General features: G+C 34.5%; 1 protein-coding gene across 1 annotated transcript; it reads left to right on the top strand.

Annotated features, from left to right (window-relative positions):
• The first annotated feature begins 17,841 nt into the window (after nucleotides 1-17,841).
• On the top strand, nucleotides 17,842-19,054 carry LOC119078534 (WD repeat-containing protein 82-like). Its single transcript, XM_037186101.1, has 2 exons — nucleotides 17,842-18,685; nucleotides 18,761-19,054. The coding sequence occupies exons 1-2, from the start codon at nucleotides 17,962-17,964 to the stop codon at nucleotides 19,012-19,014; spliced, it is 978 nt and encodes a 325-aa protein (XP_037041996.1). The 5' UTR covers nucleotides 17,842-17,961; the 3' UTR covers nucleotides 19,015-19,054.
• Nucleotides 19,055-20,025: the final 971 nt, after the last annotated feature.

Here is a 20,025-nt window from a genome sequence, read left to right as displayed (position 1 = left end):
TTTCGGTTGAATATCGTACAGCCGTTATGATCAAAAACCACTTTGTTGCCATTCTTCACTACGCTCGACACTGATAGAAGATTGACCGATAAATCTGGTACGTGTAGACAATTTTTCACATCGATTCTGTTGTTTGAAACATTCAAATCCAAATTGCCCATACATTTAACGTCCAAATTTGAGTTATCAGCAGTCATCACTTTATCGACATTGCTCTTCGATTTGTTCATAACAATGTCTCCATACGGTGTCATATTTCGTCCACTACCACTATCAACATACCACTCGTGCTTTCTCTTTTCATCCTTAACTTGAGCTGAAAACGCCGTTGAAAACACCACTTTGGCCGTAGTATTTTGTTGATTCGATGCGTGAACAGACGAACCAGCAGTTCCACTTTGTGATGAATTGTTTGATTTTTTCTCCTTCTTGCAGTCGATGGCTTTGTGATTTCTCCCACCACAATTGAAACACGAAAAACCTTTCTTGCTCTGTTTCGGCTTCGGTTTCTTATTCGTATACAACACATTCCCTTTCACATTATTGGCGCCAATTTCCGAATCGAGCAATTTTTGCTTTATCATGTCGGCTGTTATTTCAACGCCACTTCCTTCGATGCTCATGATAAACGGCTTGAATTCCTCTGTTAATCCAGCCAGCAAAATCGATGCTATCCATTCGTCGCCAATTTCAAATCCAATGCTGCTTAGCCTGTTTGAAATGTTCATGATTTCCTCCACATAGGATTGCATAGAATTCATCTCTTCCAAACGAACAGACATTAGGGCGCGCAACAAACCCGTTCTCCGCAGTAAACCTTTGTCCTCGTACATGTATTCGAATATCCTCCAAATTTCCAGCGCACTTTTTGCTTTACGAATATGAACCACCAATGACTCGTGCACACTTAGCGATAAAATCGACTTCGCTTCGATGAGTTTTTCAGGATCATTTTCACAAGACACATCCGGTAAATTCGGCTTTGGCTTTATGCTTTTATCCAATTTCTTTAGTGCGAAATAATTTTCCATTTGGAATTTCCAGTAATGAAAATTATCCGATCCCGTTAACTTCTTGAGATCAAATTCAGGTTTCTTCGCCATATTCGTAGATCACACAAAAATATTTGATGAAATTTGGCCCAATTTGTAGATATATGCAAATTATTCGAAACTTTTTAAATAATTTTTCTTTGTTTAAAATTATTTAACTGGCCTGCCCATAACCTAATGGCAGAGTATTTGGGTAAAATGATAAGACGTTGTGTGGTTGGTTTTACGATACGAACTAAACTTTATTCTCGTAGTCGTTCCTAATATAAATGTAGCTAATTGACTCTATGTACATGATATAAAGGTGGTGAATATGAACATAGTCGGGTTCCTCTCAACAATATTGACTAGATCTAAAAAAAATTATATTGTGATACTCATAGAGATTGCCATCACTTCTGGAGTGTGCAAATTGTGAATGACTCCTCAACTCGTCGCTGGCTCTGGTTTAACCCTTACAAGCGTGTAAGTGCTGTTACAACATTCATTCTCATTTTAACCGGAAGCATCTTATTCTTTTTCATAACGACGAAAATGTTTCCATGCAACATCATAAGCGAAATTCCTACGTTTATTTATATAGTGAATACCAAGCTGAGCGAGAATGCTGAATGCTGAATTTGGAGGCTGACATATATTTTTTAGTTTAGGTTGCTTTCAGAAAAAGTGAATGAAAATTGAAAATCTCTGCGAGGACCAGAATATAGATGGAAAATTTTCGATTTTTCGGGTAGCCTTCAAACTTTTCGAATTTTTTACAGATTTTATAAACACTCTAGATCGAGTTCGCATTCATTTCTAAAATTTCGAAGTGATAACAAAAAATTATGAGCGCGGGATTCCTCGATTCCTCGTTATCTCGTGTAATCGCCTTATCAGAAGGACGTATACTTTTAGCCAGTAAAGAAAGACCCAAGATATTAAGAGTGTCATAAATGCATTGCAAACATTTTTGCAGATAATAATAGAACACTCGTTCGTTTGTATTGTAAAATCAATTTTAATGATTTCGAACAAGTCGCATGCCTAAGCCCGAGAATTATGGGGTATGAATGAAATCAAGGTGCTTTTCTTCGTCTTTAAAAAGCAAGATTTCCTTCTTCTTCTTATTATTTTTTTTCTGTCGACATGTGCCACGAAATTGACATGAAAACTGAACCAACAATTGTTCAAATAATGCGTTACATCTATCGAAAAACCAAAAAGGAAAAAAAAATTGTTTAGTCAAATGATTTCGAACAATACAGTTTATTGTGTAACGTCAAAGCATTATTTCTTCATTTTTTTTTCATCACATTTTCTATCCACGACAAGAAAAGAGGCTACCTTTTCGTTCCCCCTTGATATATTAAGTCCTTTAAGAAATATCGTTACATAAGAAATGCGTGAATTTTTGAAGAAATTAAATGTGACATCTGTTCGTTTAACGCACATTATACATTTTTCAAAACGTAAAATATTATATTTATAGTCAATGGGCTATAATAGATCGTGTGCGATCAATGATCGTCGCATCTGCTCAGGGTGTTTTACCGATTTTTATATTTTATATATATTATATTGTGTACACCATACAACCACTTTATTGTACGTATAGAAATGAAATTATTGAAACGGTTTCATGCCATCATCGACCAGAAATGTTGCCGTTGTAGTATACCCAAATAAAAACGGACCAGTGGATTGTTTGAATCGATGATGACAAGAAAATATTTCATTGTAAGGACACACATACACTAACACATTCTGTTGCAGCGTAAAGTGCATTTAAACGAAATGAGAATATCCAGACCTCAATCATCTAAAATAAATGGCAATCCATTGCGTTGCGAACATATTTTCAAAATATTCAATCATGACGAACAAATCATCCCGCCCCTTACAAGACTTACATTTTATGCTGAAACGATAAGTGAGAATTCTAACTCTTTTTATGTTCGACTTGTTTAACTACGAACATAATAAATAGTCAAACAAATTACGACTTCTTTCTCTGTGCAATCCGACGATGCATTTATATAGAGTTTGTCGGTGAGATAATGCAAACAGAAAGCAGAGCTCATGTTTCTTGGGTGACAGTGTCAAAGAAATTTTACTCGCAAGAACAGAGTCGCTGGATGGAATATATTTTAATTGATCAGGGCATTAAGGCATTCCATTTTTAACTCTTCACCTTCAGATTTTCTGTAAAGATTAGAGTTCAAATTCGTAGATTTATTGTCAAGCCAAATCATTGTATTCGACTGAACGTGTACCATTAATCGTTTTGATATGTCAACTCTGGGAAACAATTTCGAATTTTGAAAATAGAAACGAAAAATTTCTTAGCCGAATGTGCTTAAGGCGACCATGAGTACACACCCTTTCGTCCTAAACCGATTTATGGTATATTCCAACGAATTCATTTAACATTCTAACCAAACGAAAAACCTTTTAAGTTAACACTTGAAAATGTTGATGTTGCGATCTTAACACTTCGAAAAACGCCTTTGCTATTATATTATCGTCCCATATAGTTGCTTGCTCTCTGTGACTCCGACACAAATATGTATATGGCAAAAGGTTTCTTTTTATCGCACAACAAAGCGAGAAGCATTTTAAAAACAAAATCGATGTTTTTTTCCTTCAAAATAAAATCTGGTCGCAACAGCATACCACTTACCATTTATAATGAAAATATGGTATTAGTGACTGTGTTTCAGGTTAAATATCCATTAAGCGCAATAGGTCAGAGCGTCCATATAGTTCGTTGCAATGTAAATGAACAGCAAAGGTCAAAATAGCAGAGCATAAAATTTAATTTGTTCATTTTCAATGCCTTACGAATTGTGTGCATGGTTGTACTGCATAGACAACATAGGAAATGGAAAATGGATTTTTTTTCGCTGCGATCTTTTAGATGTGATCTGATCTAACAAATATAAAAGCAACGGATTGAATAAATTATCGGTAGGAATCGAAACAAGCCAATAAGGTCTTGTTCGAAGCGAATGTTAAGTGTTACCGGATTGAGCGATTCGATATTTGATTAGATTTTAATTATTTCTTTTCGTTGCTTGGAAGTGTTGTGTAAGACACTAGTAGATCACTCATAGGTTCGTTTACTGTTAGAAACTTTACATTCTTATTGTGATGATGGCGTGATCCTACGTGAAATAAGATCTTTATACTGACGTAAGGTATTGATAAAAACAAGTAGCAAAATCGTAGATTCACTAGGCAACAATTTGGAACTTTTGGGAATGTAACGCAATGGAATGTAATGGTCTTGGATATATCTCGATGCCCTGATTACGAAACACGAGTTCGTTGGTCTAGATGACGTCTGTGGTCCCGATGACGTCTGTAGTTCCGTTGAAGCTGCTTCACAAAAAAATTGAAAATGGGAACGGGAGTGACAGGTATCTGGGATGCTGTGAGTTCAAATAACCATACGTCTCCACTACCTATCGTTCGAACGTAATTTTTGTCACCCACTGATATTGCACTAACGAAAGGTAATAGATTCTTAGAACTCATGCTACCTGCTGCACCAAAAACTGTTCCATTCCCATTAGTTTTTAATTTTTTTGGGAAAGGGCTGCAGCGGAGCCACAGACGACATTGGGACCAACGGATGTGTGTCTCGCACTCACAAGTTCTAGAAAACACATAAAACCCGAGTTCAAAAATCTAAAATTTTCCAAAATCTTAAATCCGACATTAGGCATGGGCGATAATGATAATATGATTATCGATAATTATCGATTATCGATAATCGATAATTATCGACTTTTTTTATCGAAAATTATCAAAAAAAATATCGATAATCGATAATTATCAAGATATCGATAATTCGATATATCGATATTTCGGTCCGAAATCCGATATTTATCGATATATTCCGATAAATCGGTAAATTATCATGAATTTTCAGATAAATATCAAAATATCGATATTTTGATAATTATCGATAGTTATTAAATTATCGATAACGATATGATTAATCGATTATCGATAATTTCTTTCGATTGATATTATCGATAATTTTGAACGTCTCCCATCCCTATCCGACATTCAAAGGTTTGGGCAACCGGAAGATTGAAACGATATGATCTGGTCAATGAATCTTTTTTATTTTGTTTAATGTATTGTCTGGTGTACAAGATAACACAAACCGAATTCAAAACTTATTTGGATCGTGGCCGTTTATGCACCTTTCTGAGTTTTCCTATGTAAATTTAAAGGAAATGGAGATGCAGCTACCTCATTGAAGCAAATGGAATCTGTTTCTGATATTCTAGAAAGTCGTGATCTATGTCTAGCTGAAGTCCTTCTTTCGGAAACTTGAACAATAAATCGAGCCGTGTGACATGCATATCACTTTTTTTCTCTTTTGCTCGAAAACACACTTCTAATCTACATTGAACGTAAAAATATTTTGAATAAAATATGAGGTGTGTTTGATAGACTTTGGTGCATGTCCATGAGCAATATTCATTGTATGACTCATGGTAATGCTGCGTGTACCTGTTTTGAAAATGAATATTTATTTCTGAAAAAAGGTGTTTTGATATTCAAATCTGTGTTAAATTGCAATTTATTGCATTGATCACTTCGGTGTGCATTAAAATGGCAATATTGCAGTTACACTTTTTTGATTTGTATTGCTATTCGAAATTTATTATTATACAAAAACTCACCCAAATTATAGGCGCCAAAGCTTAATGAATGGTTAAGCCAACAACGTTTTGTTAAAACAATAGTTATAGTTTTAAACGTTTTTCTATTCTTATAAAATACGGTGTGTAGAAGCAGCAATTATACTTGATCTCGTACCTTGCCACATATGTATATGAAACATGGAGTATAGCTTTGTAGCAGCGAGAATGTTGTATTTTGAGTTATGTTTCATGTATAAGTTCACCTTCAGAGGACTAGCAGATTTATCGTATTCTTTGTCGTCTAAGTTAAATGTTAGGCTTCTTGTAACAATAAATATATCCTGAACTCGGGGGATGATTTGATAGGGCTAGAAATAAAACTATTTCTTAGGAAACATTATTTTCGAGTTTGTTAACGGAACCTTAAGAGATTCCAGCAAAATAATTTATAATACAAATGTCATCAGCGGATGACGGATGACACACTTCTTGCACTAAATGTGCTCAATAAAGAAGATATTTGTTCATCCTCATAGTGATTTGAAGCGGTTTAATATAAAAATAAAGATTTAAATTTGTTAACAGGCAAATGTATCGCGATACTTATTTTAATCGTTGAATCTATTACTTCTTTCGTTTAAAATATCGTCTTGTGTTTGATACAAAATCTTTTAGTTCATTGATGTTAAAAATTTGTCACTATATATAGGAATACTACCAACAATCCCTATTTTTAACATCGTTGTCGGTAACAGATGACAAATAAATCGTCTATCTCGTGACAAACTGACGTATCTCCCAAAAACACAATGGAATTTCATTGTGTTTAAAAGTCTACGCTAGTTTGTCGTGAGACAGACGAAATTTAGAATATTTGCTTTTTAAAAAACTCATATCTGGGGATTAGTGAGTAAAATCACTTGTGACATTTTTTGGAACTTTGTATTATACCTTGTTTGGTGTTGGACCCTCGCCTCAGCTCGAGCTGCAAACGCCGCAGTTGACAAAATAAAAAGTTCCAAACAAGGACGTAATCTACTGTTACATGCTTTTATTTCTCTAGGGTCGAAAATGGCTTATTACATTAGTAGAAGAGACTATTTTAAGGGAAAACATTTTTCCATATTTTTTCAAAAATTAAGAAAAATGTGGGAAAATTCGAGAAAAAGTTTTCACAAAAAATAGTCCCTGATTACCAGGGAAGATACGAGAATTGGTCTGAGAAAACTATGGGTAAAATTAAATGTTACGTTTTCGTATGATTGTTGACCTCGGCCTCGCCTCGGATGAACAAACTTCACGTGAAAGTTCAATTTTCAACTTTTTTCCCTTGAAACAACTATTTAAATGCCAAGTCAACCTATTTGGCACACGTAAAAATTGACTCTTTCGTATCGGAGTTGCTCTTACTGTTATTCTTCGTTTATCCGATTTCTCTAATTTCGTATGTTAAATATTAAGCGGAAAACTAGGAAAATCAGGGAAACGGAGGAGAACAGAAAGATCAGCCTATATATACGAAAGTGGGACTTTATACGTGTGTAAAACCGTAGATTAATAAAAATAGAATATCCTTTCGGAACTTCCTTTAATTTCTAATGTAATGTAAATTGACTCATTACTTAGTAAAATTCAGGGAGTATAACAATAAACCGTCAGAGAAGCTACTTCGCACTTGAAGCGAAGTTTCCACATATGGCTGAAATACCGGAATTCCTATACGTAAGCAATCGTATGAGTAAATTTTATAACAAATTTAAAAAAAAAAATATTTTGTAAATTGCAACTACAAAAAAAGGAAGAAAAAATTCCAAATTTGTTCGCATGTTTTAGGTTAAAGTTTTCGTTTAGGTAATCATTAAAGTCAGTATAATTCTAACAGTTCCTCACTGTCCAACCAAAAAACCAACAAAAAAATTTTGTGTTATAAATTCATATATTCAATGTCAGTTAGATCACTGTAGATGTAGATCAACAAACAATATGAATATAATACCACATTCTAGTGGATTACGGTTCGACCAGAAACACCTACAATTTTTGTTCAATGAAACGTTCACAAATTATGTTAAATCGCGTGTCTAAAATCGAATGAAAAAAAATTGGTTGAAATTAAAACAAAAACAAAAGCAATTAAATGCCTCACAATTTCACCATTATGCCAAGGTACAAGTAAATTACAATTTATCATTTTGTGTGATATTTTAGCTCTGAACTTTAGAAAATAAGACAAAACAAAAAAAAATCGGTTTCTATTTGCTCCAGTTTCGTGTGTTGCTATTTTAGAGTTTATCACCAGTTTATTACAATTTATTACAATAAACAAAAAAAGGCAAAAATTGGGTTCATTCATTTAATAAAAGAAAAAAAGTTGGTTAAGTAATTCAGACGCATTCACCCAATCTCCTATATCATCATACCTTGTAACTACAAAATGTTCGATCATAACTTTCGTCAAATAATAATGCAAAATGCTAATAACAAAACGTTGTAACATAAAAACTGGTGGATGGTCTGAATCTGAGTAAAATACGCTGCTCTATAAAAGCGCTAGAAATTTGCTCATTTACGATGTCTGTTAATTAATCTCTATATTAATTCATACGGACATAGATAAACGCTTTATAATTCTTTAATTATAGACTGACACAATATAGTTTTTTGCATGACAAATTACTCAATTTATTATTTATATATATGTGGTGCGCGCGGTGTACTTACAGTCCCGACTCTATGTAACAGCATAAACACCTGTCATCCGAACGTAGTAAATTTATTTATTGCATATAAAAAATGGTTATAGGCAAATGGAATGAGTTTTTGCTTATAATTTGCCTATCGTAGATCAGTGATTTTATTGTTTATTTAGATGTCACGTATGGTGCTATTTATTACTGGTTCGGTATGCAACAGAATGTATTCTGGTCTATTAATTTACTTTAATTACAAAAGAAAGAAAAAAAAACACTTTTTATTACCTTTTTTGAGTCAGTTTTAAATTGGATTCTGAAAATTAAAAGCTCAATTCATGGCTGTTTGTAGTCTGACTCTGCCGGACTGAAATGAAAGAGTTACATTGTAACACTGCTGTTACCATTACAATTTGTGGAATCGAGAAAGCATTGCTGGGAACAACTTCAAAAACGTATTCATACCATTATATCAACTGTTATCATTAGCGACGACAAAAGGAAGCAATGACGTCGAGGTAATTTGGTTGATTTTATACAGCGATACATTCAACAGCATTAACAGTAATGAAGTAAAAGATTTTGCATCAACTTTGTCTGTTGTTCCAAAAGATTGACTAGATTCACTCGAGTCCAACGAATAGAAAAAAAAATGTTTGCTAATTTGAAGGGTCAGGAAACACGAAAAAGTTTGCAGTGCCTATATTCGCGAAAATATTTTCATGAATTTTCGCAAAAAGTTTTTTTGTGAAAATTTGAAAAAATCGCGGAAGTTTGAGAAATTTCGTGAAAACATTTTCGCGAATATAAGCACTGTAGTCGAAGCTAGTGTATGCGTGACTAGTGTGTTGCTAAAGCGTAACGTAAAAAATAAGGCATCTGCGCCATGGTATGTCTTCTTGAAATTGATTCTTTAAAATTTTCAAAATCGATGAAACTTCGAATTAAGAATTTCGAGAATTTTCAATGGTTCAAGAAAATAGTCCCTGACTGCCCACTCTCAAGTTATTCTAGTTTGTGAATTTACAACTTCTGAATGTCTTTAATGTGGTATAGACGGCGATTTTGAAATAAGAGACTCGTTTTGTTTCAGCTGGTCCACTCATACAAGCAAAACGTCTTTTACGTCTTCATTCGGTTTTACCACTACCACGCACAGCAAATGAGTGTAAATATTTTGCCCGTATAGAATTTTTGCGTGGATGTGTAGGCCAGCTCACAAACAGCTGTAACGAAACGAGTCCCTAATTTTAAAGTGGGACGAAAAGGGTTAAAAGTTGCGGAAGCTTTTTATGTGAACTAAGTCTGAAAACACATAATTTAAAATGAAGCGCTAACAGGTCACCGACTAACTTTAAATGTACGGCTATTCATCTGTTATCGATATCGACGACAAAAATAATGACCAGCTCTGGGTAATATGTCCCTTCATAAAGTAAAATGCATGTTAAAAAAATTGAAGTACAAGATTTGAAATCAACAGATTAAAAATACTTTGATTGATGGAAGTAATAGACCCGATAATAATACGGGTCATAAGCTTGCCGTCTGTAACATGTTAATAGCGTAGCTATACGAAATTCGAATCAAAATATTCGAAGAAAATATCGTAACTAATAGACTTGTCCTATCCTCGGTGCAACATATTTGCGTATTAAAGATCATAAAGGTCTACGTAAGTTGAAGGGGTCTGAAACCATTTTTCGTAATTTACCAACCCACATTTCGAACCGAATTTCATTGCCAAAGATTGATAAAAAATGATTACCAACATCACATCTATTCTCTAACGCTTGTAGATATTAAAAAATTCCCCTTTTCAAAGAAAACAAAAAACTGTATAGAATTCCATGTTTTTTTACAGTTAAACTCCTTGCCATTGACATTAAAACGCTACACCAATATGATGATTTTTCCCATATACGTTCGCATAACGGAATCCACAAATCGACGTGTAATATCAATTTGGTGGAAATTTCAAATTCCTACATACCATAACGACTCACGCAGACAAAAAAAAATTTTCATACAAAAACAGAAAACTACCTTCTTCTCGATCTTTTTTACTTATAATTCATCTGATATAAATGTGTGTTGTAGATCTCTCGGTCTGTTATTATCATACTTTTTTTTCCTCTTCTTCGTTTTGATTACAAACACGGATTGAATTAAAATGTTTAACTATATCATATGGAATGGTACATGTAATGATTGGGACGGCAATAATACATATTATTAACCAATTTTCATGCATGACTTTAAGTTGAAGAGTTAATCTTGATTGTAGTTTACAAGTTACCACCGTAGATGTGTATATAGGTGCATCGAATATTATACGTAAAAATGAACCCCGAGGATAAATTTAACAAAAAAAATTTCGTTATGATAAAAACTTGATATGATATGGGATCGGTGATTTTTTAAATAATATTGTGCTCGTATGCTAAATACTTCGGTTATCGATTCACTATCGATTCACAGGGTGCTGAAAAGAAAAAGTGGAACGTCTTATTCGAAGATAACGTTCGCTGACATAGATCGGGTAACAATGAAAACAACGAAGTGTTTGACTTATCCACTTAGTCAACCAGTGGGGGATAACCTATGGGAAATTCGGTACCGTGCCCATAGCGCTGGAAAAGCTTGGCGCTGGATAAACTCGTGCACCATTCAAATTTCTAATAATATTCTCTAAAATACACAACAAAATGCTAAAAAAAAAACAAATTGCCGCTGAATTTTTATCTGTAAATGGCGCCGAAAACCTTAATCCGCCCCTATAGTCAACAGTAACATCAAGAATTAATTACTTTTCAAATTTTTCATATTAAACGATTAAATCTATTACTTCGTTTGCTTTACCAGTTACTGTCAAATCTTGTACTTCAATGTTTTAATGTACGTTTCCCTATATAAGAAAACACTGTACTGAGGTCATCACATATTTTTCACGTCGTTATCGATAATAGATGAACAACCACTTCTAAAAGATCACTGAACCCTGTGGTAACTGCTGTCAATGGAAACGATGACTTATCAATTTTGTATGAGTAATACAAAAATTGAAAAATTGTCAGAAGTTTACTCAAAACCCTGAAGTAACGGTTATCTTTAATACCCGAATGCCAAACTTTACTTCCAGCTTTTGATTAAAATACATTGCTTGGTAATGTGACAGTGGTGAAAATGGCATTTCGTGTGCGAACTTATATTCGACATAATTTTGTTTTGTGTCGTTGCTAGAGAGAACTGCTGTGCTCATACAAACCTTACAAAACAAACCTCCCAAAAGTGGGATTTAAAAAAAATCCTTTTCTCTCTACTCGTTTCAATTTAATCGCTTAGGTTGTAAAACATTGACAACTTTGACAACGATGTGGAATGAAGCATAGCACTGTTCCTACCATTGACACTGAATTACCAAGCTTAAAATTTAAAGACATACCAATATTCTCTGTAGCAAAGAAAACACAATGGCGCTGAAGACTCTACTACTTTGTTCACACTGTGCAAAAGAAGCAGAATGAAGTTGCAGAGTATGTCAAACTTATTGTGCCATCTACTTCCATTTTTTTATTGAGTTGAATTGGTAGAATCCATACAACGGAAAGAGGTCACCTCTCTTTACAAAAGAAACACAAACCTACTGTGATTTCGTCAGCTTCCGAATATTTTCCATGTAATGCTAGTAGAATGCTATGGACGAAGCTGAAGCTGTGCCCCTTCCAAGGAACAATTAGTCAATTTCCTCGTCATCTCATGGTTTTGTCGTGATTCCTCAACGAAAATCCTACTTCCTAAGACCCCTGTATCGCTTGTTGAATCACTTTTATTAGTCACACCACTCAAATTTACTAATTTACTGAAAATTTAATTGATTCACACACCGAAACCTATTTGATCAGCTGAACATAAAATGCAAATCAAATACAAAATTTCGAACCCCTTGTTATAAATATTATTCAAAAATTTCTTATCAATTATTCACTTATCGTTTTAACTGTTCTTCAATATCACTGTCTTGTTAAGACGTTCAGGTATATGTAGATTGTACAACCGAAATGTGCATTCATTAGCTTTTGTAAGAATAATGTGACTAAAGGTCTTATCATTAAAAATTCTTTTGAAACGGCTCGTATCGCATAAATCATATTCCCTTGCATATAAATTGTATTTTCTAAATTCATTTCCAAACAAACAGAAGAAATCAGTTTTATGAATCATAAAAGGAACTAACCCGAAATATGTTGAAAAAAAAGCTCTTTTTATTCGGTAGATAGGTATGCATAATAAGTGTAACACAAAAAAAGAGATGAATGTTTCCTGTTGAACGGAATGAATAAAAAACGAAACTGAAAACGAAATCTATTCCGAGTTGATTAAAATAGGAAAATAGATCGGCGGGTAACATAAAAATGTCTTATCTCTTCTTCCCAGTTATGAATTAATTTTGAGCGATCCAAACAAGTGTGAAAAAAGTATTCGAAACAAAAACACTTTGGTTTCTAGTATCATCAACTCTCTCATATTTCCATTGTATCTCTCCGATCCACATGAAATTCAAAACTTCCAAACATATAAAAAAACACACTGTCTGCAGCACAATAAATCATGCTACAATTTTAATGAGTTTTACTATCCCAGATATATACAACTGACTTGAATGTGCGACCGATTTTCATCATCTTGATACCTGTTTGTAAAGCGTTTTTCATTGACTATGCATTGAGAATTATCGTCTTTGGTCGTTATAAATAGCATCACATAAGAAACTACCATCCACATAATTCAATACTCTTTCGGTGCATAAATCATTTAAGTGGAAGGGTGATAATACCGAACCATAAAAATAATAATTAAGTGTACGACGTGCTCAAATATTTTGATTATTTTTGTTAAAGGATAAAAGTGTTTACAGTTAGTTCTAGCGAACGATATTCGTAGTGGGTATTCATTGGGTATTTTTAGAACGCTAGTCACTTTAGGCATACCCGAGATGCGGCTTAGAACATTAGAACTTTAATTTTTGAAATGAAAGAATTTAGATTTTATGTCTCTGGTAAAACAGTAATGACGAATGTTGTGGTATAAGATGGGTATAAATTATTGACGAAAATGTAAACTAAATCACTCTACAAAAATCGTGTTTAATGCTCAAACTCGTCGTTTTTGTTGATGCGCACACATAACGCATCATTTAACCGAACGGCGAAGTAATAAATTCAATCGGTAGTGTGTTCATCTGACTATTAAACGAAGAAGTGATTTAACAATTCGTAACGAAACAATTAAGCCAGCAATTATAAGCCTATAATCGAGGCCCATTTATGAGCATTTAATGAAATGGACTTAAAGTTTCGTTGTCCATTTTTTTTTTCGCCTTTATACAGAGGAATTGTGTAATATCCGCTACACATTTTTTTGGAACTTGAACAATTTGTGCTTTCTAATTCGTAAATTATTATTCTCGGTTTTTTCTATTTATCTCTCTCTCCCCGTCTCGCGTATTTCACACAGTCAATGTTATAAATTTTGATTAATTTGTTCCTTTTTCTTGATATTACATACACACACTCGATGAACTTAATCGCAATTACGTAAGCGATAAATAGTTTTCGGTAAAGACCAAATCATAATAAAATCATTAAACTTTAAACGAAGTAAAAAATTAAACGAACAACAACAAACTTTTACCGCATAAATAGTCGGTGTATGAAACACCTACAATTTGGAATGAAATTATTAAAAAGATCTCGACCAAATCAAATTAATGTCTGCACAACGGCGATATGGAAACGTACCACAGTCTTTATGGTTTTCAATAAAATAAAAAAAAAATTGAATGGCCAGGCCAGCCTTTAGATAAAATTGAGATCAAATCATCTGGTGTGAAACATATGTGAGAAACATTCACAGAACAGGCACCTTACATGGATAACGAACGACCTTCCATTACCTACTTTTGCAAATAAAATCATTTTTCCTTATAGACAGATTTCAAAATTTTGTTCACGGTATGCGATTTCTGTCATGGGCTATTAGAGCTTTTCTTCTAAAAATTGTTGGCAATTTTTACCTAAATTATTATTGTTGGGCAAAGTTACATTAAGAGCTAGATTAGCATGGTTTATGTTGAAAGATTTGCAGACGGACTCAGTCGCTTGAGACCACCAAAATCAACTTCATCCCAAAAACATAGCCTCTGCGGCCTGCAAACCATTGCATGTTTTTGGGGATTCGATTTCCCATAATTTCATAATTTTCAGAAAATTACTGTAAGTTCCCATAATTTGTTAAAATTTTCCCAAATTTCACATAAATTGCTCAAATTACCCACAATTTCTTTCAAAGTTCCCATATTTTGTTCTTTGCTAAAACTTTCGTAAATTTCCCAGAATTTGTTCAGATTTCACAGAGTCACATTCCGAATTTCACAGAATTTTCGAAAAAAAGCCAAAATTTGCTCAAGGTAAATAAGTTTCGTGAAATTTCGGCTTAAAGAAATCTATTTTCCATAAAAAGGCCCTGCGAACAACATCTGCTAAATAGTAACCAGAGTAACGACGTAAACTAGACATGATGTAAGATGACAAACTCGAAATTTAATTTTACAAAAACCCTCACACCTTTCCGTCCTGCATTTACCTGAACTAGACACAACAGTGCATCCAGTTGCAACAATCTGCCGGTAAATCATAGATGTTCTCGAGCTCTGCATCCGAAAATTATGATATGCAACACATCCATATCTGAATTTCATCATAGAAAACCTGTTGAGAATCATGATTGTACAAGTTTTCCCCAGGTTATGGTAATGAATTTTAACGGACAATTTCGGCTTTAAATTTATGTTCCCTATGAACGCATGTGTGTACACTATGCTTGTTTCTAATTTATTTAAACACATTGCGCAGAGGAACAAGATGACCCCTATTTTACCAGTACCGATCGCTTGTACTTACACACATCCAAATGATGTACATAAAACCATTTTCAACGTTTGGATGTGATTTTTTCTTCTTCCATTAAATAAACTTTAACGACGGGTTATTATAACACCGGTCTAAAGGATGTGTATACGGGTTTCACATGTGGAAGCTCACATGTAATATAACAGGGAAATTGAATGATTCTTAACGCATTGATTTTTTTTTCTAAATAGGAGGGTTGTTCACATAACATTACACCTTGAAAAAATTATTTTCCATGAGAAACGAAAACCTTGTACCGAGTTTTTCGAGGGAGAAAATCAACTTGTATGGGAAATTCTTTGATTATATTTTTAGAAGTTTGTAAGTGTTTTACCTACAGTTATCTGCGTAATATGACGAAATTGTACGCAGTCTGCACCGTTGTGTGTGGATTGCATTATATGTTCCTAACGTTTAAATTATTGTTGTTAACCGACCCCATCCAAAAACTGTTCGCTCGTCAGTTGAGTGTATATAATGTTGGAAATTATCCAAAAATAAACCTGAAAAATTGTATCTTTCGTAGTTCCTTGTTCAGCCCGATAAATACGTTGGATATTTATTGTGAACATCAATGAACTTGAAAATGGGAAAAACATTTTGTCGTTCCAACATTTTTACATACATTAGGCATTTTCGGTGGAAAGGTGTACATTATATAGGATTGGGTAATGACCTATTATTCACTGCAATTGTGTGAAGGGGCATTTGAGTATTTTGATTTTTTTAGGGGTGAAAAAGAATACCTTGCTGTTGAGACGAACAAATGAATTTCATTTTCAGTTGTAAATCAAGCAGGTGGGATTTTGCAATAGATTTTCGCTGAAGCAGCATGAATTCAGACTGTGAGGTTTGTTCCAACAATTTTTTTAAATTTATAAATCATGCCATGATTGTCATGGATACGTTGAATGGGAACAAATTTTTACGGGTGGCCTTACTAATAAAAAGTTTTGAACTTGAATCAACAATGTTATACAGACTGCAACAAGCTCAGAAATCTCACAAGTGGTCTCCGATGCTAATGTAATATTTCTAAGCCATGCCCCAGCGATAAGTACTACACTGAGGGAAATTTCTTACGTGCTATGCGTACATCATTCGTGCCACCTGTTAAAAAGTGTGGTAACGTAAGTTATACAGCGGGCTCGAATATAATACGTGGGAGACGTATTTCGCTTTGACAGAGATTCAAAAATATGAATTTTATTGAATTTACCTACGATTTACACCATATTAACCAGTTTATAGTAGTTATTATACATTTTAGAAGTCATTGGTAACAAATACTTTAAATTAAAAATTGACTTCTCTGGGAATTGAACCGGCAAGATAGTTATGGACACTTATTATCAAAATGAAATTACTTAATAAAAAATGAAAGTATTTTGACGAGAATTTTTCTGATTTACTAAAATATTTTTTTTGTCGGTTATCTTCTTCGTGTTAAGCAATATAAATATGATCCAAATTCAATGTCTGAGACCAGCGTCCACTATATACGTTTAACATACTTGATGTGCGTTTAGCTTCCGTCCCACTCGTAAGTTATTCATATTCCACGTGTATCACCACAATACGTAACACATGAATGTTCAAATCTGACAATCGAAATACGTAACTACGTTTTCAACGTGTTGCACGTATGGAAGACATTGTCCATGTATCATATACATAAATGAAGTATATTCTTACTTTCCGAAGAATTTTACACATAACCGGAGTATTGTATGAATTTTCTTTTTCTGGGTGTAGCATGACGGATTGCCAATGCAGTAACGTTCTTGTCAACACTTTCAGGGTTAGCAGCTAAATGGGCCGAAAATATTCCGAATATTAAAGTAGAGCGTGTGGCGCGTACCCGAAATGATCAAATAATTTCGACAACAGAGTTTTCGAATATCAGAAAGGTTTGTTACGTCTTATTACTTCTACACTAGAAGAGACATCTGACGAGAGAAATTTTGGAAATGCGATACAAGCGGTTCGTCGCTGGAGAATCACAAATAGCCGATCTATGACATGTCATCTGTTATCGATAGCAACGGCAAAAATAACCGATGAGGTCTGACTAATTTTGTCTTATATAGTAAAGAGTATGACCTGATCAGTTGGTGTACATTAAAACTAAAGAAATAAAAGATTTTTGGATTTTTGTATAAATCAGCCAAAAAAACTTAAAACAAATAACGTATTAGATTCGACCGGTTATTCTGATGATGTGCTGTTTTTGTACCGTGAATAGTAAACTCTGAGTGATTTAATCTATCATATCCCGATTTTGGAACCAATTTTCATGAGCACAAAATATACGCACCAGAATAGATGGTCTATATCGTCAGACCATATAAATGGCCAAACAGGAGTTAAAATCAACGATTAGATTATCTCTAAATTTGGAACATTCGATTCGGTGGCGGATCAAAAATCTACGTTATCTCTCGATTCGCATAACTTTTTGGACATCCCTACACGGTCCGCAGAGAACTAACGGTTCTAACAGGTCAGATTAATTGTGCCAAACGTTCATTGTTACATCGAGTCGTTCAGTCTGTGTAAATTGTTCATCTTGCGAAAACATTGAGTGTTGCAACAAACATTAAATATGCAAAGTGAGACCGTGAAGATAAAACTGTTCGACGAACTGACGCGCAGTTTCAAAGTGGTCAAGGCATTTGAAAACGGCGATCGAATTACGGCCATAGACTTTTCGCCAGACGGAGAACAATTGATGTCCTGCAGTGCAGACGATACAATTTCGATTTACAATTGTGAACTGGGCATTCAAACGGCTCTGCTTAATTCGAAAAAGTATGGAGTGGATCTGATTCGTTTCACCGACGAAGGCGGTACGGCCATTCATAGTTCGACGAAAATTGATGACAATATTCGTTATTTAAACGTGAACAACAACAAGTACTTCCACTACTTTACTGGTCATGCGAAGAAAGTCGTTTCGTTGTCTGTCTCACCGAGCAACAACACCTTCCTATCCACTTCATTGGATAAAACGTTGCGAATGTGGGATCTACGGTTGAAAGATTATCAAAAAATGTTACACATCACGGGTCGACCAATAGCTGCTTACGACCCGGATGGCATAGTATTTGCTGTCGGTGTCAATTCCGGATCAGGAAGCATCAAACTGTACGACACTCGAGTGTTCGACAAGGGCCCGTTTTCCACATTCAAAATGAGCGGTGAAAAGGAATGCGACTGGATCTCGCTGAAATTTTCGAACGACGGGAAAACTATTTTGATCAGTACGGACGGCTCGTCTTCACTATTAATCGATGCATTTTTCGGAACTCATCTGCAAACTCTAACCGGTAAGATTACCACTTTATCTGTCCGCCCAGACTTCCTTTCGTGCATCGAATCAAATGAATTCACTCAATCGATAGGATACGCAAACAACGATGGCATACCGATCGAATCTTCGTTCAGTCCCGACTCTCAATACGTTTTTGCTGGCAGTTCCGATGGTCGGGTACATGTGTGGAATGCCGCGTCTGGCTACAAAGTTTGTGTTTTAAACAGTGGCCATCCTTCACCGGTCCAATGTGTACAATTCAATCCCAAGTATGTTATGTTTTCATCTGCCTGTTCAGATGTGGCATTTTGGTTGCCAACTGTTGTTAATATTGACGAAATTTAATGGATTTGATTGATAAAATAAAGAAAGAAATCCAAATGTGGCTTGAGAGTTGTGTGTTCCTGCATAATTCCTTGATGGACTAAAGACTCGTTAAAATGTTCTGACCCTAACACGAATCTGATTTTGACTACTGAATTAGGATTTCAGGTTCGACTTAAGTAATCTGACCTGATACTCAATTTTCAATCCGAAATGAACCTCAATTTTCAATTTCGGGATTGACCCGATGCTGATCTGAACTTGGAATGGTTGAACTCAAATTCGACCTGAAAGTTGAATTTCGGATTTGACCCGAACCTGAAATAGTTAAACCCGAATACGAGCTGAGCATCAATTTTCAATTTCGGGTTCGATCTGAACTTGATCTGAAATGGTTGAACCTGAATCCGACCTGAAACCGAATTTTCAATTTCGGGTTAGGACCCGAACCTGAGCTGAACCTGATAATTTTGGTCAAACTCGAAATTGAAAATTTATTTTTAAGTCGGGTTTGCCCTGAACTTGAAAATTCATATTCAGGACAGATTCTGACCTTCAGGTTCAGATCAGGTTTAGGTCGAGCCCTAAATGGAAAATTCAGATTCAAGTCAAGCACAGTTTTCAGGTTAATGAGACCTTAGAAAGGTCAACCCGAACCCGTTCCAAACCTTATTTTTGGGACTCTCTTTCAACGGAAAGAATTCCTAAGTCATTCCACTCTAAGAACTGATACACCCTGTGCACTGTGCATACCAAATATTTATTTTAGATGATATCATTACGCATACCTTACATCCATGACCAAAAATTGAAATGTTAAATAACGAAAATTCCATTTGCTTTGCCTATCTTTTTTAACCTGTTTCATTCAATTATCGCCATACAATAGAGACAGCGAAAAAAAACCGATCAAATCATACACCCAACTCTATTATTCATCACATTTTAACAAACATAAAAATAAATAAAAATTAGGTCATCCATAAGAGAGAAGATAAAAAAAAAACTTCGACAAAAGCTCAACTCATGCTC

This window comes from Bradysia coprophila, unplaced genomic scaffold (assembly GCF_014529535.1).
Source record: "Bradysia coprophila strain Holo2 unplaced genomic scaffold, BU_Bcop_v1 contig_297, whole genome shotgun sequence".
Lineage (NCBI taxonomy): Eukaryota > Metazoa > Arthropoda > Insecta > Diptera > Sciaridae > Bradysia > Bradysia coprophila.
This window is presented reverse-complemented; position numbering and strand designations above follow the sequence as displayed.

Excerpts from the sequence above, each read along its gene's own strand:
- LOC119078534 (XM_037186101.1), top strand. The coding sequence starts at position 17,962 with ATGCAAAGTGAGACCGTGAAGATAAAACTGTTCGACGAACTGACGCGC. Across the intron at positions 18,686-18,760 it reads TCATCTGCAAACTCTAACCG|GATACGCAAACAACGATGGC; the intron begins GTAAGATTACCA and ends CTCAATCGATAG.